Here is a 25,903-nt window from a genome sequence, read left to right as displayed (position 1 = left end):
ATCTTGCCACTGTTATGAACAGTGATGTAAACGTCTGGTATTTCTGGTGGTTTCAGGTGACCCCTGTGAGAGGGACATTCAGCCCCAAAGGGATCTCCACCCACAGGCTGAGAACCATAATGGGATCAGTGCCATGGAGAGTTCTAGCTGTATTTTGGTAGGAACTTCCGTGATACAGGCAGGGAGGCAGATGAGCTCCTAAGGCAGACCCAGACCCTCCTGTGTGTGCTGTGCATGGCTTCACAGCAGCAGCGTGACCCGATCGGTCACCCCTTAGAACACACCCCCAGTTCATGGTCACACAGTGCAGAAGACCTACGGCTGGGGAGATGTCTGTGACTCAACCGTAGACTCAATAGCAACACAGAGAGTAATCTTCCCGCGGATGCCGAGCTCCGCATTTTCACGACGCTACCTACGCTCAGCCTCACCCATGCTTAGCTGGTGCACGCGAGCTGGTAAAGACTCAAAGGTACGCACGCCCACCCTTCCCGAGCAGGTGGGCTCCAGAGCCATCGGCTGAAGGATCCACACCCCGCTATTCTGAAACCCCACAAAACCCAGGCGACAACTGCGTCAGCACGTGTACCACGGGACCGCTCTATGAAGCCGCTCCTCCTGGAGAGGGAGAGGAAGGCCAGCGGGTGGGTGGGGCGGAGAAGAGCCGCGGGAGCCGCTTACCTGCATCAGTTTCCGGGAGAGCTCATTGGTGAGAAACTCCTCTTCCTTCTCGTAATTCACGGCGAGGGTTTCTTTCTCCTTCTGCAAGGCCTGGATTTTCTTGAATAAAGTGTTACTGATGAATTCTTCTTCCTGTTCAGCCCTGGCTTGCTGTTTGGAAAAATTAAAAGAACAAAAAAACAAAAACGTGTGGTGAGAACGTGGAATTATCCCCGAATGTAGCACAGCTCTTATTTCTAGAGGCCCCTATTTTAACGAGAGCTTTATCTTTAACCATGAACCACCATACCCCTCTTTCCCTACCTACAAAGCAGTGGACCTTCAGCAGAGGCGCCAAGAGCAACGTCACTAGGAGCCCCAGGGGCCTCCGTGTAAAGTCCACGATCGCATGTGGACTACGCATGATCCTTCTTCAAAATGGCAGGTCAAATTACCAAAAACTGGATTTCACGGAGCACCCCAAGATCAAAACACGAACATGCAAAGCCCCTCCTGACAAACAGGACCCAGACTGTGCTGTGCACCCGACCAGCGAGCAGCCCTCCCCGCCCCACGAACGCGGCCACCCTGAATGAACCTCGGCACATCTGTGTGTGCGAGGAACTGTTACAGAGGGCAGGCAGGGAGCCCTGAAGAGCACTTATCCTAAAGGCAGTACCTCCTATGGGGCTGGGCGAATTCTACTTTTCCTGCTGGGAACTCGGGGGTGCAGGGGGGGATAGAGGGATCGAAGGTGGGGTGCCTGCCAAAGCGGGCATTACTGACTTGAACACACACTGGAAACACTCTACCAACAAGGGCCAGGCATGATGTTCTGGGTGATAACAAAGAGTACTAGCTTTAGTAAACAGGAAGACATAACCGCTCCAGGAAAATCCCTTTTAGAAAGAAATAGGCACAAAGGAAAGGACACCAACATTTCAAAATAATTACTCCACAAACATCCCTTTAATTATTATTTTTTTAATTTTGAAATTTTTGTTGTATGTGTATGGGTGTTCACCTGCGCGGATGCCTGTGTGCCCTGTGTATGCAGTGCCTGTGGAACCCAGAAGGCCGTGTTGGGTCCCCTGAGACTAGAGTGATAGAGACAACTACTGTTAGCTACCATGTCGGTGCTGGGAACCAAACCAAGATCCCAGGGAAGGGCTGCCAGTGAGCTTACCGCTCAGCCGTGGCTCCAGCGCCTTCCTATTTCAAATAGATATTGTAATTCTACTGTTAGCGTTTACAAGCAGAAAGCACACAGCCAAATCCAGTTAGAGAGATCTGCATAAATTCCAAGCCTCTGCGGACACCAGACAGCCAGAAGGACAGGGAAGGAGTATGACACTAGGCAGCCACCGCCTTTACCTTGAAAGGGCCCACAGCTACCGCACTCCACGCCCGCCAGCACCTAGATACCAGCTTCCCTGATACCAGTGTGCCCAACATACACATCATGGTTTCAATGGCAGTACATCCCAGGCTCACCTGCCTCCCAATCAATCACCCTAGAAAAAGTTCTGCCAAATACACGTGTTAATACTCAAGACATCCAGAACTACACGACAGCTGGGCACTCGGAGACCGGTCAGCATGGAAGCTCCTGGGAAAGCCATTGTGAACAGGCTCAACTAGCTATAAAGTCCATAACCACCAAGGACACCAGAAGCAGACCCTGAGTCCTTTGGGGTTCTCTTACACGCCTCTTAACTTCACTTGCTTTTAGCATGATCTGCCCCGGACCCCGCAACAGGCAAGGAAGATAGATAGCTAAGAACCTTTTATCTTTTACATAAACAGCCACTCTTCTTCCAGAAGCTTCGAGATCTATCTCCTGCTCACACGATAGGCAAGAATCCAAAGTATTTGCAGACCTACTCTAGATATCGGAGCCTGTCATCTACAGGGCTACTGGTTCTTCTGGTTCTAACCAACCCAATCCAACTCTCAGTATTCAGTACATTAAGGAAGCGAAAAGCAGGAGGTCTCTGCTCAGCAGACAAAGCTGATGCTGGGCTTAGATATCCAGCGGCTATTACTGCCACAAGTCAGCATCAGCACCAAGTCCACCTGCACCACTTACACAAGATCGCACGTTATCTTAAATGGCTGGGCGTTTCTCCACATGCAGTAAAGGAGGCGCCAACCAGGCTGGGCTGACCAGCTAGCTGCTCTGTGCATGTGGCCTACGGCTGACAGGGCACAAGCAGAGAGGCTTCCCGGTAACACTTGTGACACTGGGGACCAGCCTTCGGCCTTCCTCTATGTGGTTCCTCCTCTGTCTCATCATTTCACGTCCAGGTAAAGTTAAACTGTGCTGCCTTGTAAACGAACTTGAAAGATAGATACAGGCCTCGGGGTTGCCAAAGAGCGGGGAAATGCCCAGGTTGCTTGCTTGCAGAGCTGAGGAACGTACTTTGAACTGGACGGTACCAAGAGTTCTTCTGAACACACTAGCAGCCACCGAAACACCTTCTAAAGGGGCGAAGTCCTCTGAGTTCAATCTAAAAGTCCTTTTAATTAAAAAAGGACTCTCTCTAACCAAGAAAAGCTTTTTTAACAATTAACAAAGTATGTTTTTAGAAGGTGGTGTTTTCTTTTTTTCTTTCTTTTTTTTTTTAAAGATTTATTTATTTATTTATTATATGTAAGTACACTGTAGCTGTCTTCAGACACTCCAGAAGAGGGAGTCAGATCTCTTTACGGATGGTTGTGAGCCACTATGTGGTTGCTGGGATTTGAACTCTGGACCTTCGGAAGAGCAGTCGGGTGCTCTTACCCACTGAGCCATCTCACCAGCCCAAGGTGGTGTTTTCTACACCGTTCTTCCCCAGACAAAAGGAGCAGGGTTTTAAGAAGTAAGCAGAGGGGAGTCAGAAACTTGGCCTGTGGCAAATAAAATTATTTGCATTTGAGAATAGTCAATTTGGGGTGGGGGTGGGGGGTGGGGTGCTGCACTTGTGCCCTGTCCAGCATGTACAGGTCAGAGGAAATCTTTGTGGGACTCCGCCACCTCTCTGAGTTCACCACGGGAGTTCCAGGAATCAAATTCTGACTGTCAGTCTTCATAATGTGCTCCCTGGTTTCCTGAGCCACCCTGCCATCCCAAGATCTAAGTTTTCAAAAAGCTTCAAGTCTTGCTCATCAGTTGGGGGACTGAGTGTGAGGCAAGCATGGGCTACACAGTGAGAAGGGTTCCAGGCTATCCTGGGCTACAGAGTTCTGACTTTGCCTCCAAAGATAACAACAACAATACCAAACCAAAAAAAGAAAAAAAGAAAAAACCCTTAGTTTGATTAGCATCTGATAGCATCCTGTTAGGTCTGCAAGGACCACGGACACATCGCCAGGCAACCGGGTAAAGCCCCCTTCTTTCTGAACGGTTATGTGTGAGATGCATCTTGCATTTATTGACTGTCCCGGCAGATGCTCAGAATTTAACCGGATCCCTTGCGACTGACAGCTGGCAGGTCTTATGGGATTAGCTTACAAACTGGTTATACCAACAGGTTTATCAACACAAGCCACTTTTCTGCAGAAATCTCTTTGAGTGTATCAGTGACACCAAGCACAAGCCAGACGTACCAGCCTTCTAAGGAAATGCTCAAACTGAGGATTCCTGGTCCACACTCAAACTACGATTCCTCGCTGGTGAATGCTCCCTCCCAATCTTATTCACTGGTCCACAGCAACAACAATCAGCAAATTCAAGCCCTTATTAATTCTATTCCAGGACACACAGACATACAGATAGAGAAACAGAGGCAGAGGCAGACAGACAGACAGACAGACATGCAGCTACAATGCTACTACACTCAGACTCTATCCCAAACCATGGTCTTGGACGGTAGGACAGAAAGACAATGCACATGTTTGTTTTCCAGATATCAAGTAAGATCTTGAGACTTAAAAGAAGCCTAACAGTTTCCAAGTTTTATCAGCCCGTGGGTGCTGCCCAAGACGACTGGGACTTGAGGCAGAGTTTTGGTAGCAGAGGAGGAGCGCAGCAGATTCGTGGGAAAAGCCCTGTTCTCCAGGGCTGCATCTCCCAGCACTCTGAGGAACTCAGCCTTCACAGTGTGCCCAGCCACGAGGAGCAACCCACATCCATCCACAGATCCCCCGAGACACTGCAGGCCAGGTGCATGAAGAAACTTAGAGGTGGGATCCAAGGCGGCCCCGGAGAGTGTGGACCACAGGCCGTGGACACAGAGAGAAGCCCTCCGCTGAAAGAATCTACAGCCTACAGGGCTAGGAGAGACATGATCCCGGCAAACTGCAGCAGCGGGCCAAGCTGCCGATGACACCCATTCGGCCTTAGCTGGATGGCCAGACAGAAGAGGCGGCGCGGTATGAACGTTGCTGTGGGCGCCAGTCTCTGTGCACAATGTTTACCGTTCACTCGGGAATGAGAAAGATCAGAAAAATCCAATTACATAAACCAAGTGGTAAAACAATGAGAAGGTTTGGATGTGATCTTCCAGATTTAGGAACTGTGGTGTTTGTAAGGCGGCGACAACAGAATGCTAAAGGGCGGGGCAGCTAAAGGGTGGGGCCGGGTTAAAGGGAGGGGCCAGATAAGGGGCGGGGCCAGCTAAAAGAAGGGGCAAGTAAAGGGCGGAGTCAGCTAAAGGAAGGGCAGAAAGAGAAAACTGCAAATTGGAAGCAGGCAGACCTCACGTGACAGAAGAAAACTAATATTTAGAGAGAAGGGAAGAGGCAGTTCCCCAGAAACAGAATCAAGGGGCTTTTCCACAGGGGTCATCCACCCGGGGTCCCCATGCACTTCCCAGGCCAAGGAAGACTTGGATGCGGTTAAAAGCAACTTCAATTCGAAAATGATCCAGGTAGGCTGTGTTGCCCACTACCTGAAGGACCACACCACCACCTGGCACACCCTAGACTGGTGAGAATTAAGATGGTAAATTAAAAAATAAAAATAAAAAAAAATTAAAAAAATCAAATCTTGACAAGAACAAAAAGATTCATGGGACTTCTCCACTTCGTACAGATGGCAGTATGAAGTGGGCCAGGTGCTCTGAAAAACTAAATATTGTTATTCTCTCCAAGGTGCCAAGCCGACTCTTCATAGCTGCCTGTGCGTAAAGAAATAGCTTCTTTGTACACATAACATACCACGAACCCCTCAAATACCTTGTCAGACGGGAAACGGTAGATTCAAAGGAACCAAAAGGCAATAAAGTCCAAAGAAACAGCTAAATACATCATGAACAAACCTAAGAAGAAGTGCTGAATTAATAATAACGATGATGATGATAATAATGACTTTTAAAGCTACAGGAGAAAAATCACACTTCCTCATTAAAAGCAGACTAGGGGCTGATCTGGTCTAGTGAGTGGCTAGAGAGACGGCTCAGTGGCTAAAAGTACTTGCTTCCTAGCAGCTAGGTCAGGCAGTTCACAACTGTCTATAGCTCCAGGGACCTGACGCCCTCACGCCCTCTTCTGCTCTCTCCAGGTACTGCAACCATGTGCACACTCACAGGCACTTAAAAAAAACAAAAAACAGATTTTGGAAAATATACCCATGTGGAATAAGGGGTGGGGATAACATAGGCTATTTCACAGGGGGGGAGGCATTCACATCTGTGAAAACAGAACCATCAGAGCGCAGACCAGAGAGAGCCAGCTCTTCTTGTGCTTTGAAACTGGATCATGTCTTACAGTCTTATTTATTCTGAGTAAACTACTTCACAATAAAAATGTTAGCCAAAAGTTATATAGCCATGGTGAGACATATTTCCCCTGGGTACTGAGTCATATTATAATATGAATAAATCCAAAATAGTAAAGTACATAACAGAAGCCTAACAGAATAGACCACACATGACAGAGCCCTAGGGAAGCTGGCTTGAATGGACGGAAACTTCTAGAAATATACTGAAAACAGAAGACTTGGAAATGGAGGACCAAGTGGGAATGAGGGGAACAGCTGAGTGGAAAGTGCCAAGAGAAAATAAAGGGTATTACCTAAATACATTTCATGCAGGTGTGAGGGAATGTCAGAATTAACATATGCAGGCTTGCTCAGGGCTTCTATTGCTGCAGTGAAACACCATGACCTAAAAGCAACTTGGGGAGGAGAGGGCTTATTCCACTTACACTTCCACATCACAGCTCATCATCACAGGAAGTCAGGACAGGAACCCAAACAGGGCAGGAACCTGGAGGAAGGAGCTGATGCAGAGACCATGGAGGGGTGCTGCTTACTGGCTTGCTCCCCGTGACTTGCTCAGTCTGCTTTCTTAGAGAACCCAGGGCCACCAGGCCGGGGATAGCCCCAGCCACAATGGGCTGTCCAAATCACCAATTAAGAACATGCCAGGCTGGAAAGATAGCTCAGCAGTTAAAAGGACTAACTGTTCTTCCAGAGGTCCTGAGTTCAATTCCCAGCAGCCACATAGTGTCTCACAACCATCTGTAATGGGATCTGACGCCCTCTCTTCTGGTGTGTCTGAAGACAGCGAAGTGTACTCACATACATAAAATAAATGAAACTGCCCTACAGGCCTGCCTACAACCCAATCTTATGGAGGCATCTCCTCTAGATGACTTTAGCTTGTGACAAGTTGACATAAAACTAGCCAGCGCATATGCTAATAAAAAAACTTTAAAAAATAAAAACCAACTACTCTCAATATATTTGTTCTAATTCTATCTTTGTTGCTATGATAAAACACCCTGAATCAAAAAAAAAAAAAAAATCTTAAGGGAGGAAAGGTCACATTCTAACACCAAGGGAAGTCAGGGCAGGAACTGAAGAAGAGACTATGGGGATGTGCTGCTCAATCACTCGCCATTTACCTGTTTTTCCTGCATAGCCCAGGACCACCTGCCTAGGGAATGACACTGCCTAGTATGGGCTAAGCAATCCCCATGTAGACAAATTGGTGGTGGGCTACTTGGATCTGGGCAATCCCTCAACCAAGACTCCCTTCTCACACAGGTTGACGCTAAACAGTGAAACAGTTATAAAGTGTGCAGTTGCTGGATTCCTGAAACCAGAACTGCCTCTAAGAAGCAAGTGAATTCTTTGGTTTACTCTGGGGCTCTGGACTGGACTTAAAATACTGATCCTCTGCTACCTCCACCCACTGAGAGCCAAGATTACAGGCACATACCAACCACCATGGTCGGCTGGTGCTTTTTCTTTACATCAGAAGTGAAATAACAGTATGTTACACTGCCTCAGACAGAGAAAAAAAGATGTCTATTTCATAGCATAATGAAACATGAAAAGGCTCTAATTTCCCATCGTTATGACAGCTCATGAACTAATGTAATTATTAGGCTTGCCCGAGTCATCTTCCTGACACATTCAGACAAACAGCTAGCCCGGGGTTCCAGGAGCATCTCTTCTGTGCTTAAGGCAAACTCCATCTTAGAAATGCTTGACAAGTTTAAAATGTTCTAGGTTATATGATAGTTAGGACAATGTTCTCTACTGCAATCTAATTGCAGATTCGGTTCCCTAGGCCAGCTTTCAACAGCACATCCGGGTCACAAAGTGACTGAAGGATGGTATGGAAACAAAATGGCCTGGGTCTCAGTTTGGGAAGCAGGGATTCTGTGAATGTTGGAGGAAGGAGTCTTTCTTCCCCTTTATACACACACGCTCGCCTACTTGCTATGCGTACCTGTCAGAAGATTACTGCTCTACTTCCTAACAGAAGACGTCCCCCCTACCCCCGCCACGACAGTCAAACTCCTTCCTTTACACAGCAAATACTGGTAGGCTTTCCAGCTGGCAAGAAGCCAATCAAACCCACCCAAACTAGGCTACAATGGGAAACGATGCCCAACTGTGACTATGTCTGAGGTGTGAAGAGATAAGAAGGTATCGAAAGATCCCCCACCTGAGGGCTCCCCAGAACTACCCTATCTACCATCTTGCTTCCTAACCACACCCAAGATCTAAGCAACAGCTGAGGCAATGCTATGAGCTGGCTGGCCCCTGCTCCCTTCGCTGCTCTGCCTTCAGTTGCAGCCTCAGCCGAACTGGTGACCAAGAGCAAACGCACTTATCAAAGTGAAGGAAACATCAACTTCTTCAAAAGAAGATATATTGACGGCAGATGGGTGAGCAAGGGACAGTGATGGGGGAGATATTTATCTCCCTACTGCTGGACACGGTAGTCATTTCCAAAGCTTCTGCCACACTGTTACAAAGACCATACTGAAAACTGTATCCTGTACTGTCCCAACTCATCTATTTGGCCCTGGTTATTTATTCCTTTCAGCCCATAGCTGCATCCTGTGCTTGCTCTAAGTGTCTAAGAGCGTGACAGTTCAGAGAAGTGACTTCCCTCTAACTTTTGCTTAAGAGACAGCTGGCTGGTGTTCTGTGGATATGTGATGATGTCTTTCGAGCCTTCCTGAGGGAGTTAGCAAGACTATAAACCTTGCTCACAAGGACTCATTTCCAGTGTGAAGGTTTTCCTCTGCTTGGACACCAGAGTACAGGGGCAAGACTACATTACCTCCCTGTGACCCTAAGCTGTGTGTGTGTGTGTGTGTGTGTGTGTGTGTGTGTGTTCCATTGCAGTAGAGCATTCCAGACTTAGGGGTGGAGGGGTAACAGAGAGGAGAAAGACCTCAATCTCTCCTGAAGGAGCTACCTGACCCATGCAATGGGTCAGGGTGCTCTTGAATCCTGTAACTACAGTTCCCCAAAGACTGAAAACCAAGAATTACAGCCACTTGGCCAAGCTGCCCGGCACTCTAGCCGGGCTCTCGGCCTTATCACACTTCCTGAGACTGTTCATTCCCAGCTGTCTGAAGGATCTGCTGGGCCAATGCTCCGGCAGTATTACCTTATCCATCCTGCTTGCTCAGAATTATTTTCCATACTCCACACCAGTTATGGGATGGAGTGGGTCCCTCCCGATAGATAGGTCAAAGTCCTAATTCCCAAGGACCAGTGAGTCGTGAGGGTGACCTTATTTGGAAATAAAGTCTCTGCAGATAAAGCTAAGATGAGGTCATGAGGGTGGGCCCTACTGTAACTCCCGATGTCCTTAACAAGAGAAACCAGAAACACAAGGAGGGGTGGGGGTTGAGGGCAGCAGCACTGTAGCTAGAGATAGGAACTGAAGTGCTCCAGGCCAGGAAAACTCCTGGCTGGGAGGAACGGAAAGAATCTAGCAAGGATTCCCTGAAGACTAAGAAACCGCCCTGGCCAGTAACTGGCCACGAGATGTCCAGAGTCCACATCTGGGTAGAGGTGAAGATCTGCTGTAAACCCCAAGAGTGGAGGATGCAAGTCTAATACTCCTTGGGCAAGCAGCTTACTCTTCAAGCAATACTCGTGTATACACACACACACACAAACACACACAAACACAAATCCTCTACAGCAGCTCACCTGGACGGAGCTACGAAAACACAGTTCAACATCCCTTATCCTTAATGTTCCAAATATTCCTCGCGGGGTTCATTCAAGATTTTAAAAACACATTTACTGAACCTCTGGAGGTTCTGTAGTAAATTGGGAAAGGTCTGTCCAGCCTTCAAAATCAGTAAGGACAGTTACAACTGTCTAAGTGTTTCTTCATGAAGAACGAATCTTCCCCAACTCACGGGGACACAGCCTGTAGCTCCTGGCTTGCACGTCAGAAGGAAATAGAGGCGGCAGTTGCTGGCAAAGTACACATGTGTAGACGTTCATTTCCTTACACATTTACCAGGCAAATGCAGCCAAGGAATTAACCATGCCACAAGCACAGTAACACAGAAAAAGGACAGGAAGAGGCAGGACATTACGTTCTTATTAGGAAGGTGACTAAGAGACATATTGGTGTCCAATGAAAATACCTCATTGATGGTCATGTGTGGAGTTGGGTGTAAGAGCTGCAGTCATTGAGACGTTTGCGTGTGTGTGCGCGCGCGTGTGTTTGTGTGTGTGTGTGTGTGTGTGTTGCCATGTGTGGAGTTGGGTGTAAGTGACACTGGGTGTCTTTCCTGATAACTCTATGTTGAAGCTGGGTGTCTCACTCGAACCCAGAGCTCACTAATCCAGACAGTCTAGACAGCCAGGATATTCCCTCTGCCACCACATACAAGTGGCATGTCCCCCAGCACTGACACGACCCGGGGATTGGAACTCTGTGCTCTGCGCACTAAGGCATGTCCCACGCTGTTCTGTTTGGACATTTTTAATGCATTTGGAAAGACTTCGTTTACAAAAGTGACCCATGGCTTAAGCAGTACAGAGACATCGAGTGTTTACAGAAATGTCATCCACCGGAATCTACACACCGGTCTGTCCATCAGCAACCGGATACCAGCTACAAAGGGGACAGTCAAAGTTAGGGTTGCTGACCTATCAACCTAGCTTCTCGGAGTGGGGCCAATGTCTCCAGAAACCTCAGAGTGAAAAAGCAAAACAGAGAGGAGGCCAGGGTGTCACAAAGAAAACCCTGAGCTGCATGGTTGACTGAGAGGAAGAAAGGAGCCATCAGCAAGGAATCCAAGTGGCCTCTAGAAATCAGATGCTAGACCAGTGGTTCTCAATATGTGGTCGGAACCCCTTTGGGGGTGGCATATCAGATTTCCTGCCTATCAGATATTTACATTATAATTCCTTTTCCCTCTTGCTCCAGTCCCTGCTCACTCGGGCCCATAGAGTCTTTTTTATTTGTTACTCAGATGTTTGCAAGTCATCATGTGGTTGCTGGGATTTGAACTCATGACCTCCGGAAGAGTAGTCAGTGCTCCTAACTGCTGAGCTATCTCACCAGCCCCTACACTGTAATCCTTAACAGTAGCAAATTACAGTTATAAAGACGGTTGGGGTTCTGTAGAGCATGAGGTCACCACACTGGGGAGGTTGAGAAGCACTGCTCTAGAAGCTGTGGAAATCAAGCCTGACACACCCTGCTGTCTGGCCAGTGGCACCAACTCTGGGCTTTCCCGACAGAACTTTAATACAATAAAATATTAAGTCACTACACTTGTGGGACTCTGCTCCAGCATCAAGAAGGAATCGGTGCAGACACCGGGGAAATGATAGCTATCCTGACCACAGAATGATGTCACTATAATAAGAACAAATGAAAACCTGTCGACAGTGTTCAGACCACTGGTGTTCAGCAGGGGAAAGGCAGTCTGATGATCTCAACTCCTTACTGAAGAGATCTGGAGTCACCCCTCAGGTACGCTATAAGACACTGGAACACAGATATCGGGTCAGGGGTGCATCCAAGGAGCCTTCAGTAAACCCGGAGTGTGCATTCATCAGTAAGAGAAACCATGTTTAGAGCCTCGGAGAGAGTATAATACTTGCCACGCAGGATCTGAGTTGAGGCACCAAGACTCACTCAAAGCGTGACAAAGAAGCAGGTATCTGTAATCTCTACAGTTATCCGAGATGGGAAGTGCAGAAAAAACAAGACTCTTTGAAAGCTCTCAGACCAGCTGGCCTGATACAGGCAGACACAAACGGGGGCTAGGAGGCAAGGAAACACGCCTGCCCTACGGTCAGATCTCTATGTGCTCATTGTGGCATGTGTGCAACTGCATATACACAAACGAGCACATCCTATACACGAAAAGACATCATATAGATTGACTGATGGGTTGATAAACAGATGGAAAATGGACAGGCAGACAAGCTAGATGGAGTGATTCTAGATAGATGGACAGGCAGACAAGATAGATGGAGTGATACTAGACAGATGGACAGGCAGACAAGATAGATGGAGTGATTCTAGATAGATGGACAGGCAGACAAAATAGATGGAGTGATTCTAGACAGATGGACAGGCAGACAAGATAGATCAAAGAGATTCTAGATAGGTTTTTTTAAAAGACAGTGTGGTAGAGATCTGCTCGCCCAGAACTATGTCAAGGCTCCCCAGGATTGAGCCAGATCTGAATCGGATGGACAGACTTTCCGAGTGGGAAAGATCGTACAGAGGCATGGCCAGGGCAGCTTCTGAGACAACATCTTCCTACCTCGGAAGGCATTCCAGACACTGGAATTACATTTCCAGGTTTTCTGTGGAAAGCAATCCCAAGTCCAACCTTGTGTCTCTCGGGGAACCCACCACGGGTTAGAGACTCTCTGTAACACCACATGGTCTGAATAAATGTCTGCCACTGCCTCCTGTGCCTCTGGTATCTCTGGTGTGTGGTTTTCTGAAACAAGAGGTCATATTAGGGCAAACCCCCGTTTCTCATCTCCTATTTCAGACTGACTCGGTGGTACTAAGCTACCACTAACACCTACCACGCAGCAGGAAGACATGTGTTCCCTAACATGCAAAGGGTCCTGTTAGATTGAAGAAACTTTAGCCTACACACACCTGCCTAAAAGAGGAGTCAGTTCTGCACGCGGGAAAATGTGATTTTAAAATTCCCAAGAAGCAGGGCGATCCACATCACCAAGCATGTGGACAAGCCCGTGATGACAGGCTCCTTCCTGCAGGGGGCGCAAAGCGGAACTCAGTGCTTTAGGGAAAAAAAAAAAAAAAAAAACAAGAGGAAGATCCAATGAGGGTGGCCAGGGAGGTGTCTTAAGGAGAAGGCAAGGGGAGCTGGAAGTGGGTAGGCTCAAAGCCACCACAAGTAAGAGCCATCAAAAAATATATCCCCACCGACTTCCCAACTCACTCCCCATGGCTCTGGCATCTTGAAAGGACTCTAAATTCTTTGCAGGGAGTCCTGCCAAATTTAAAGATGACCTCCACGTGACATAAACTTTATCTGTTAATTAAAGGAAGAGAAAACTGAAGCTACCCAAAATAACCTTGCTTCTAATCTATACAACAAAAAGGATGCTGTATGTATAATTTATACATAAAAATCTTAAATAAAAAACATTACCAGAATGGGCTGGGCAGAGTGCTCGCCTCATCTGTGGCACAGAGTTTGATCCCCAGAACAGTAATAACAATTTTTTTAAAGTATTTTATCAGCATTAAGAATACCCTCTTTAATATCCGACCTAAGAAAGCCTATCTACAATAAGTAGACAGCTCACCGTTCCATGAACTGCGTCTCCTGATGAGATTTTTAAAAATAAACGCCAAAGGGTAGAAAGCATGGGTCCCCATCTTAGCCCTAACAGCCAACAGAGTCAAACAAGCACTGTGTCCCAGAAGCACTGGCTCCCAAAAGTTTTCACTGGGGCCCCCTCAGAAGAGTCGGGAACGGGAGGGAGATGCCTGCTGCCATCGGCATGGTACAGAATGTCCCCGCTGAGGCAATAGAAAAAAGCACAAAGCAAACAGTAAGGGCTTCTGAAGTTAGGGTTAGCGCCCAAGGTCAGTCTGGAAGTGGATAGTGGCAGAGAGCTAGAGCTGGGCTTCCTTTCATCATGGTACGGCTGGGGGTACAGTTGTGGGGGAGGGGACCCAAGGATCCCGTTCTATTTAAAAAAACAAAACAAAACAAAAACAAAAACAAAAACAAAATAAAGGTGTCCGTGGAAAGGAACAAGAAGCCGCTGTGGGGGCTCTGTAGAGCTCCTGCTACATGATCCCGAAAAACTGAGCCTGAACACCAGAACCCATGTAAAAGCCAGGCCGGTGTGGGGACTGCACAGAGGTGGAGACATGCTGATCCCTGAGACTTGCTGGCTAGCCAGCCTAGCTTAATCAGTAAACCCCAGGTCCCAGCAAGAGGATGTCTCCAAAAAAAAAAAAAAAGAAAAAGAAAAAGAAAGAAAGAAAAAAAAAAAAGAAATGAGGTGGATGGCTCCTGACAAATGCTATCAAAGGCTGACCTGTGGCCTCCACATTTACAGACATTGAAGGGCACAGGTCTATTCAGGCCTGCACACCAGCAAAAATACTGATACTGGCAACTGAGGTAATGAGATTAACCCAGGGCTTCCACTTGGGGAGTAAGAGAGACAACAGGGAGGCTGATATTATTTAAATACTTAATACCCTGCCCTCTCTCCTGCCTAGTCGTTGTAAACACCAGAATATGTTAAGTTACATGTACGGTATGTAAAAGTTTGGAAGCCACGACAGAGGAAGGAGACAGAAGACACAGATGTGCTACCCTCAAGGAGAAGTACCCACCCCTCCACCCCTCCCCTCATTCATCTCATTGCCTACACTGCATTGGGCTTTGACTCGAATGCCCCAAGCATCTTCTAACTTCTTCCTCTTCTTCTAGATGGCTGGACCGCACATCACGAGGTAAGGCTCACCGTTCCCACGCACTGGCTTTGAATTCCCCGAGATCAGAAAGGCCACAGGGGTGCAGCTCACAGGTAAGACCTCATTACATGCCCAAGCATCTGTGCGCCACAGAAGGAGGGACCAGAAAGCAGATGGCTGAGTGCTTTCAGAAAGCAGTACTGGGAGGTGGGAGCCCATAGCTGGTCGTGTACAGGGCTTATGAAGTTCAACCCTTGGCACCCGCATAAAAACATCTGACGTGGTACAGTGGACATCAACCATGCCGGCACCGGGAAGGCAGAAACCAGAGGAATCCGAACCAGTCAATCTAGCCACGCCATACACACGCACACCTTCACACGCACACACATGTACACACCCATATAAAGAAATCCACGCTGGGAAAGTCCCAACCATAAGTGAGAGAAGTCCGGGATCGGAAGGGCACAGCAGGATGATCCCAGATAAAGCACGTTTTCCACATCTCCACATTCTAAAATTACCAACAGTGCACTAAAGACGCTTACAGTCGTGGCATCTAAGTAGATCTAGGCAGTGTAGGTCCTGAGAGCTAACATGAGCCCCAACCATACATTCACCATGGTTATGGCCACAGACCTGAGAAGCATCACAGACAATTCTGAGGGAGAAAGACTGAACAGGGAAGAGAGTGTCTTATGTAACCTGAGTGTGGCTGCTCTGGCAGATATGACAACCGGGAGGGGAGGGCAGTGTCCAGGGTCCCAGGACTGCTCTGTTCTGTGACCTGGATACAAAGCATACAACTATGTCTACTCTCCGAAGATGCTCTGAGCTGTGAATACATCACCTTCATACATGATGTCCACTGCATGACAACATGCTTTGTCAAGGAACAGACGTAGCAGTCAACGAATCACAGGGTGACCGCTGTCTAACAGAAGCACTGCAGGCAATGTGCACCCACTGATTGGCCAATTCTGAGCCTCTCTCTGAGTTCAGTTACCTTCCACCTGTGAGGGAGCATAGCTGCTTACATTCACGTAGTTCTCAGAATGGCCCCCAACCTTAGCGTGAGGCTCATATAGCACGGGCCCTCAAGCAACTGGAAATCCTCCTCCTCACTACCCACCTACCCACCCCACACTCACATACACACACATACACACACACACACACACACACACACACACACTCACTCAACAGGAGCTCTGCAATTGTCCTCTGTATCACTTGGGAGGGGCGCTCTATAGTGACACCATCAGACGAGATGGCTCTCTTACTTTAACCAGGGAGAGAGTAGATCAATGTCCACCTGCCCCTTGCCACCCTCCCCCACGGTCTCCTCTCCCCCGGTGCCCGTGACCTCTAGCCTGCCTGTTCAGCAGGTCTCGGGAGGCTCCTCCCGCTGCACGTAGCAACTGACCACCCTCTGTCCTCCATATGATACCCGCAGATAGGACTTTCCCGGCTCACAGTTCAAAGTACAGGCCATCACGGTGAGCAAGTCAAGAGAGCAGTGCTGTTAAACAATCTGGTCCAGAAACACCCATCAATGCTTGCTGGTGCTCCACTGCATACGTGTCTTGCTGTCGGTCAAGATGTGGTCTTCCCACATCAATAGACTCAAGTCAAGATACTCCTTGCAGTTCTGGCCAGGGACAGTCTCCGAGTCATTCCAGAGTCTGTCAAGACGACAACGCCCGCTCTACACTGTAAACTAGCAACTGCCAATGATATCACTCTCCCAAGATCCTCTGTCAGCGTGTCAGTCAAATAAGCACACACACACACACACACACACACACACACACACACACACCCGTCAGCTGTTTCCACTGGCTGACATGAGCAGAATACTCAAAGAGGCCAGAGGAGGGGCTATTGTTATTAAGAATAAAGTAGGGCCCAGGCACCCCGAGAAGCAGGTATGAACTGGAGTATCATGTGACCTGTAAGTCGTAAAATGAACATCAAAGCAGCATATTCAAGACAGAAGAAAGTGCCGGGGTCTTAGATAAGGGAAATGCTACCAGCCTGTCCCTGAGGAACATGACAAAGTAACTTGTCTCTGAACTTTCCCTCTCAGGAGTGAACAGGGGCCTACTGTAGTTTCAGATCCATCCTGGGCAGGATGTATACACCAACGCATCCTAAAATACACTAAGACAGGTCTCTGAATGCACACGTAATTTTAAAGGTGAGTAGAGGTGAATGGTCAGGGGGTGGGAGGTGGGTGTAGAAACAATCTCTCATATGAGCCGAGGCAGGAAAATAGGAAGTAGAAGGATTCTGGGAAATAGTGAGAGACGAAAAGGAGACGCTGGGAGAGAACACTAAGGAGACAGGAGGAGGTAGTTGAACTCAGGATAAAATGAAGAAGAGATTAGGGCGAGATGCTGAGCGAGATGCTGAGCGAGATGCTGAGCGAGATGCTGAGGAAGAAGCGAAGGAAGAAGCAGGCCAGGACGGAAGGAGAAGTGACTTAACCAAGTGGTAGACACAGAACGATTTGAATAGTTTAAGTTATGAGCCAGTCAGAGAATGAGCCGAAGCTTATGGCCTAGGCATTTATTAATAAATAATTAGTCTCAGAGTCATTCTGAGAGCAGGAGCTGGGGAAAGGAAAACTTGGGGGTTTAGTATTCTTTTTACAGGTGGGAAACCCAAAATCAAAATTACAGAGAAGTTAATCAACAATGAAAGTTAATCAAACAGAAAACTTGGTTCTGAATGTCCCCCTGACCGGCAGTCTACTGCCTCAGCAACTGAAAGAACTTTACTGAAGACCTAGGAAAATAATTTCTCTTAAAACAAAGACATTACAATGGGGGGGGGGGGGGCAATGCCACTAAAGATGCAGGAATCAAACAGTATGATATTGGAGTCCTATTTTCAGATGGTTAAGCAAAGGGATAAGGAGAGGGGTATAGAGTGGGATCCTTTGGGAGTGGTTGCTGATAAACATCTGTGAATTCATGTGGATTGTACAAGGGATTTCACACAGACTACTTTGTCTAAGTTTTTTTTTTTTTTTTTTTCGAGACAGGGTTTCTCTGTATAGCCCTGGCTGTCCTGGAACTCACTTTGTAGACCAGGCTGGTCTCGAACTCGGAAATTCACCTGCCTCTGCCTCCCGAGTGCTGGGATTAAAGGTGTGTGCCACCATGCCTGGCTCTACTTTGTCTAAGTTTTAACTGGATTTTTATTTCAATAGTAACTAAGCGAAAGGAAGGCACATTTTAAGCACCCTTTTTAAATAATTTCTTCTGACTTAAAGCAACACATGCCAGAGGAAGGCTTAAGTCTCAGGAGGTAAACAACTCACAAATCCCAGGAACTCCCTGAAACTGACCAGACTCACAAGGCCCCTCCTTCTCTCAAGTTATACAACAGTAAAGGTGGGTGAGGAAGAGACTCTCCAACCTGTCCTGCTGCCTATACATTATACAGAGTGTTCCAGGAGTTTAGCTTCTGTGAGTCAGCTCCCAGACTATGACCTTTTAGGGACGCAGCTACATTTGAGTCATCCATGCGGCAAGTAACTCACACATACTCCTATAAATTGTCCCAGTAACTAACTGGGTCACAAGCTGGACTTCAGTGGAGTCTTATTTTTGGTCTTTTGTCTATGTCCTATTTAGGGTGAGTAAACTAGAAAGTCTTACTACAAATTTGTTCAAACTGTAAATCCTATCCACCTGAACAGTAATGTTAAAAACTTGTATTCCTTGTTTGGCTTGAGTTACACAAACTGGCACAGCCTCAACCGATTATATAGTTAATGAACAAATGCACTTTGCTCTAAAACTACCTAACATATTTGGGGACAAAGAGCTAAGATTGGTTTCGGGTGAACAGACGCTGGTTAGGGCAGGGCCTGCTTTAACTCTTGACACAGTACACACCAGATGAAAGTTCAGTGGCCAGCCAGAATTTAAAACCTTCATTTTTAATATGACGTTCCAAACTCTGAGCAAAGTTCCCAACAGTTCTAGGATTTTTCAAAGACCACTACCCCACACTGTGATGCCCACTAATGGAGGATCACATTACAAAGTGCACAATGTGCAGGCAGCTGAACAGACTGATAAGGCTCTTCCTCACCCATCCTTAGTGTTGTATAACTCAACAGAAGGAGGGGCCTTGGGACTCTGGTAAGTTTCAGGAACTTCCTCGGATTTGTGAGTTGTTTACCTCCTGAGACTTAAGCCTTCCTCTGAGGTGTAATTTTTTTTTTAAGTCAGAGAAACTTACTATGAACAGGTATTTAAAATGTGCCTTCAATGATTTCTAACTCCTAGTATTTACAAATGTGCATGTTCTTACTGAGAAGAGTGGTGATAAAAAAGTACATTATCGGTCTCTATTATTATTATTTATATTTATATTATTTAAGGAGTACAGTAAATTCTGGGGGGAAGGTACAGGGGTGCAAATGGAAGCAATGCAGTAGTTTTTCTAAGTAAAAGCAGTCTCTTCCAAACTCAAAGGAAACCTATAAAGGGGGAGGGGAGGGGAGGGGAGGGGAGGGGACTGGGCCGGCAGAAGAGATGGCTTGGTGTATTAAAAACTGTCATGCAAAAAAAAAAAAAAAAAAAAAAAAAAACTGTCATGCAAGCCTCATGATCATAATCCTTGGAACAAACACACACACACACCAAAAAATGGGTGGAGTCTTAAATCAGTAATCCCAGCACAAGCTAATGGAGACATATGCAGGAGAACCATCTGAAAGCTTTGGCCCAGCTAGTCACACATACACACACACAAGACACACACCACATATTCCACACAAACACACACACTACAAATATCACTCACACAAACATATACAAACCACGTATAAACACACCACATACAAACACGTACTTACACATCTTTCAGACACACATACAGACCACACACACATCACACTCAAACAAACACACCACATACATACAGAGACAAACACCACCATACACCACACATATACCACACACACACACAGACACACACACCACATACATACATACACAAACACATACTCACAGTCACACACACACACACACACACACACACACACAATCTCACACTCACACTCTCAGAACTGGCAATTCCACTCCAAGCTGCTCCACAGGCAACAGAAACCATCACTGTTGATCTATGAATGATGTTAAGGGAACAAGTCGGTGACTATCTGTGGGTCGCAGCAGACTAGATATAATAGAGGATGTGCTTCTTACACAGCTGACCTTCCCAGAGACAATGCACATCCAGCCTTTGACAAAAGCAGCGCTTTGACCAGCAGGATAACCTCAGTATTCTTTAAGTGGGGGGAGGGACAACGGATACAGTGTGCGTACATTCATGAGTATCTTTTTAAAAGGACAGGGGGGACACTTCTATCTGCATAAAAGTTATCTTTAAAAACAAAGCCCAAGATTATATGACAATGTTGGGAGCCCATCCTTGGTTTTGATCTGGTCTCACATTGAGATGCAGCAGCCCTTCACTATGTGTACTTGTGACGCGGCCCCGGCGTTATCTATTACGGAAGCGGGTGTGTCATTCTGTCAGTGCACACAACTCGATGGCAGTAAATCCTATTTAATGATAAGATGGCATTATCAAAGAAACACGGGATGTATCATGGGAAGCCGCCAGGACATAAATCTGCTCATCTCCACCTGCAGACTCAAGCCTCCGGCGTGTCAGGGAAACACGTCATCCTCACAGACTCTCTGCTGGTGACCTCTGCAGAGAGGCACGCCATCCACAGACACCCAATTCTTAACCGTGTCCCTCCCTAGGTGACTGACCTATAAGGAGGTCCCTCTCTCACATCTAATATGCGCTGCTTCTCCCTACTTGACTCCACCTACTCTCTGGCCCCAGCCTCTGACCCACCTTCGCCCCAGTTCCGGCAAGCTGACTTTCTCTCGGGGGTTTCCTTTCCAACCCTAGTGTTCTGGCCAAAATTCAAAGTGTTGCTCTGAGTCACCCTAGAGATCATACTGCACCAAGAGAGGCTCCGCCAGATAAGAAAAGCCTGGCCTCTGATTCACCTGGGCTGCAGAAAAGGGTTCTTCCGTCGTTAGAACATTCTAACACTGGAGTCAGGTGAAGAGTCGGCCAGGAAAGCCTCAGATGCCACAGCTGGGGGCTAACCCAGTGCTTAGGGGAAGGTACGCTTCTCTGACTGCACACACACAAAGAAAGAAGGGCTGCTTGCCTTTCTGCTTAGAAATGGCGGAGAATGAACTTGAGGGTGCAGGGGGACAGCCATTTGGGCTGCACCTATGGCCCGTCCTCCCTCCTCCACCTCGACTTCCATCCTCGCACCTGGCTGCGCTCTGCTTCACACCACTGCACCTTCCTGCCACATCTGGATTTGAGAGCAGAAAGACCACCAGCACAAACATATCCTAATTAAAAAACTAAAAAAAAAGAGCCAGGAGGCTGTGCACATGCCTTTAACCAAGGCACTCAGGAAGCAGAGGCTGGTGGATCTCAGTGAATTCGAGGAGAGTCTGGTCTACAGAGCAAGTTCCAGGACAGCCAGGGCGACACAGAGAAACCCTGTCTCAAAAACAAAAATGGAGTACCTGCTTTTAATCTGTTCAAGTGAAAGTTGTGTAGAGCCTGAGAAAAGACATCAATGAATAAATGAAGACCAACTCCCAACTTGAAAGGTACTCAGGCCAACACTACTTTTTGAATTAATTGCAGAACTATGTGCCAGGTTGGACCTGGCCCCACTTGCATCCAGATCTCCTTAGCCACATCCCGATTGCACCCAGACACACTCATCTCTTCTCACTTCCCTAAAGTGCCAAGCTTCTGAGATCTCAGGATATAACCATATATGTCCCCTCGCCCCGGGAACAGCCTTTGACCAGCTCTCTGCGTGCCTAGCTTTTTTGCTATTCAAACTAGTTATAGATGATGACAGAGTGTGGTGTCGCTTCAGGAACAAGCAGAGCGCTCAGTCCAGTCACGTCCTCTCGGGAGGCTTATCACCATCTACAAGTCAGCTGTCTGGTATCTGCTGTTCTTAGAGAATGGAAACCCTAAAAGGAAAAAAAAAAGCCTGTCCCCCAAGCCCTGACACACAGAGCAGCTGCAGGAAGGCAGTGCCCATGAGGCAAACAAAGGACGGTTACTGTGGAAGAAGAGAATGTGGCTGGACCAATGCTTAAAGCCCACGGTGAGGAGGAGGCATTGCAAACACTCCAGAGCAGATTCACTTCACCAGATAAACAACCCGAAACTGCCCAGGATAAAGAAAGGATGCCAGTAAACCAGAGATTAAAATAAGCGTCTGGGCGTAATAAAAAAACCACTACATAAAAGGACCTAATGCAAACATCACAGCATCTCGGTGACCAGCCGTGGGTTGTCTGTCCCAAGTCAGGATCTTACAAGAAATACAAAGTACAGAGACTACGTCGCAGAATGACTACAGAGACGACATCGACGTCGCAGAATGAACGCATTCCTGGAGAGACTAAGGAGAGCCTCGACGTAATAAAGATTTACAGCAGGCCCGCAGAGGACATCAACTTAACAGAGAGAAACTCCAAGGGGAAACAGCTGACTGGTCCTACTAAAATCAGGACCAAGAAGGCAAGCTGGTCCACTCTCTCCATACCTAGTCAATATAGCACTCCAAATCTTAACTAGAGAAACAAGACAAACGGAGACCAAAGGGGGCAAATAGGCGGGGAGGACGCCACAGTCTATTTGTACATAGGTATGAGAGTAGACATGAGTGACTCTAAAAATTCTACCAGGAACATCCCACAGCTAATAAACCCTTTCAGCAAAGTATCTGGACACTAAAATTAACGAAAAAATGAGTAGCCCTCCTAAATACAGTTGACAAATGAAGTTAAGAAAGAAATCAGTCAAACAATACCATTCACAACTGCCTCAAAGAGATTTTAAAAAAATCTCTTGGGGTAACTCTAACCAAGCAAATGAAAAGTCTCACATAGTGAAAATGTTAGGACAGCAAGTTGAAGTCAGTTATCAGAAGATGGAGAGATCTCCCATGCTCATGATCGACAGAAAGCAATCTCCAGATTCGACACAACCCCCAACACAAGTCTTCACAGAACTTGAAAGGATAATTTTCATTTTTAGCTTCATGTGGAGGCACAAAAGATCCAGGATAGGTAAAACCTTGAATAATAAAAGAACTGCTAGATAGACAGACAGATAGACATCACCAGCCCTGACCTCAGATACTATTACAGAGCAATAGAAATAAAAACAGCATTGCACTGGTACAAAAAAACAGATACACTGATCAATCGAAGACCCGTTGATCAAACTGACGACTCAGACACAAGTCCACCCAACTATGGACATCTGATATTTTATAAAGAAGCCAGAAATACACACTGGGGGTGGGGGAGACAAAAACAGCATCTTTAACGAATGGTGCTGGTCACACTGGACGACTACATAGAAGAGTCCAGACAGATCTACACTTTCACCCTGCACAAAACTCAACTCCGAACGGATCAAAGAGCTCAACGTAAGACAAGATACACAGAGCCTGACAGAGGGAGCACAGGGATTAGCCTTGCACTTACTGATACAGGACACACTTCCTAAGCGCAACACGGGCAGCATGGGCGCTAACAACAACCATGAACAACCAATGAGACCTCATGCAGCTGAAAAGCTTCTGCCCAGCGCAGGGCACCATCGTTGGGACAAAGCGGTAGCCTACGGCTCGGGGAAAGGGTTTACCAACTACACAATCAATAAAGGGCTAATAGCCGGGCGTGGTGGCGCACGCCTTTAATCCCAGCACTTGGGAGGCAGAGGCAGGTGGATTTCTGAGTTCNAGGCCAGCCTGGTCTACAAAGTGAGTTCCAGGACAGCCAGGGCTATACAGAGAAACCCTGTCTCAAAAAACCAAAAATAAATAAATAAATAAATAAATAAATAAATAAAAATTAAAAAAATGAAGGGCTAATAGCCAAAACAACAAACCCAAAAGAACTGGACGTCAAAAGAACAGATCATTCACTCGACTGAAAAACTGGGCACAGGATCTAGACAGAGCTCTCAGAAGATCAAACACTGAGAAGCATGTAAGGAAATGCTGGACAACCTCAGTCCATCAGGTGAACGTAAATCCGATCACAACTTGGGAGATTTCACGCTACACCAGTCAGAATGGCCAAGATCAATAGAACAAGTGACAGGCAGCTCATGCTGCTGAGGATGGGGAGTAGGGGAGCACTCGTCCATCACTGGTGGAGGGCAGAGGTTTACATCCCCTATGGAATTGGGGTGGCAGCTCCTCAGGGAGCTAGAGATAGATATACATGGAGATCCAGCTAGACCACTCCCCAGCATGGATTCAAAGGATCCCTCGCCCTACTACAGGGAGTCTAGCTCACTGGGGCTCTACTCATAAAAGCCAGAAACTAGAAACAGCCTAGATGCCCATCAACAGAAGAGTAGATTAAGCCGGGTGTGGTGGAGCACACCTTTAATCCCAGCACTCGGGAGGCAGAGGCAGGCAGATTTCTGAGTTGGAGGCCAGCCTGGTCTACAAAGTGAGTTCCAGGACAGCCCGGGCTACACAGAGAAACCCTGTCTCAAAAAAACAAAAAAACAAAAAAAAGAGTAGATTAAAAAAAAAAATATATATATATATATATATATATATGTGTGTGTGTGTGTGTGTATAACATAATACATATATATACACATACACACACACACATATATATAATGGAGTATTACACACACACACACACACACACACACACACACAGGAGTATTAATCAGCTTTTAAAAGAAATGAAGTCCTGAAATAAATCACAGGTAAATAGATGGAACTAGAAAAAAAAAAAAATTACCCTGGGGTAACCCAGACCCAAAAGGACAAATACAGTATGTATCCACTTATATGAGAATGTTAGTTGTTAGATATTCAGTAAATAGGCTAAGATCAGTATTACCATGGAAGTTAAGTGTAAAATATGGGACCGGGGCAAGTGGAGTCCAACTCCTTAGGAAGGGACTACAATAGATTGTTACAGAAGGATTGGGGGAGGGGGGCAGGCAGAGAATGGAACAAGAGGAGCAAACAGGAGGAGGGATGGTGCAAGGGAAGGAATATGGGGAGGGAGAACTAAAACTAAGGGCTGTTTGAGGGGTTGTAGGGAAACAGTACAGTACCTAAAACATACACACATATGAAAGAAATCTAAACAGAATCACCAAGTAACAGGGGAGAGAAAGCCCCAACTAGACCTCTCTTGTCATGAAATGAAACTTCCAGTTCCAGGAATGGGTTACATCTGTGTTGCTCGTCAGCCCCATGGAAGCCCCCACATAAGCCAGGTTACTGCCAAAATGTTCAGTTGCCCTCCACAAACTAATGATAAGGGGTTACTTCTGAAGACAACACCTACACAGCTGACTGACAACAAAGACTGAGCTGATACCTACAGACAGACTTCACCCCTACTGACCAGTGCTCCCGGCAGGCCATCAGGAGAACCCAGCAGCCCAGCTACGAAGCCTTCCATCTACAACAGTGACCTGCCTACAAGATACTCGGGTGCAATGGTGGCACAGAGCTCGTGGAGCAACCAATCACTGTCTGATCGAACTTGAGGCCGCCTCCGTGAGATGGAGCTTATCCCCAGTACTGCTCAGGCACCCAAGAACCTAAGACAGGCTAGGCCGGGGTCCTGTGGAAATCATTAAAGCAATGTAGTAACAAAATGATTCCTGCCGGCATTCTGACACACTCATAGGGCAGTGCCTTGCTCGCCCATCATCAGAGAAAGCCTCCTCCTGCAGTAGATTGAATAAATACCTACAACTAGACAATGTACAGGGAGTTGAGAGACCTTGGACCATTCGGTTCTAAAAGGGATGTCTCCATCAAATCACTCCCTTCAGAGCTCAGGGAAGCCTGAAGAGGAGGAGGCAGAAGGATTTTAAGAGCCAGAGGGGGTGGAGGACACCAGAGAAACAGATTTAACCACAACAGGACCAATAGATGCACGTTAAGAACACACACACAGCCAGGCGGTGGTGGCACACGCCTTTAATCCCAGCACTTGGGAGGCAGAGACAGGCGGATT

General features: G+C 47.0%; 1 protein-coding gene across 1 annotated transcript in view; it reads right to left on the bottom strand.

Annotated features, from left to right (window-relative positions):
• Ccdc6 (coiled-coil domain containing 6) overlaps positions 1-25,903 on the bottom strand; it is a 94,651-nt gene that overhangs the window by 48,210 nt on the left and 20,538 nt on the right. The window contains exon 2 of the mRNA XM_021205144.2: positions 682-831. Within this exon, the coding sequence (XP_021060803.1) occupies positions 682-831 (150 nt within the window). The remainder of the gene's footprint in view (positions 1-681; positions 832-25,903) is intronic.

The sequence above is a fragment of the Mus pahari genome, chromosome 9, assembly GCF_900095145.1.
Source record: "Mus pahari chromosome 9, PAHARI_EIJ_v1.1, whole genome shotgun sequence".
Taxonomy (NCBI): domain Eukaryota; kingdom Metazoa; phylum Chordata; class Mammalia; order Rodentia; family Muridae; genus Mus; species Mus pahari.
The sequence above is the reverse complement of the archived record's forward strand: the minus strand, read 5'-3'. Positions and strand labels throughout refer to the sequence as shown.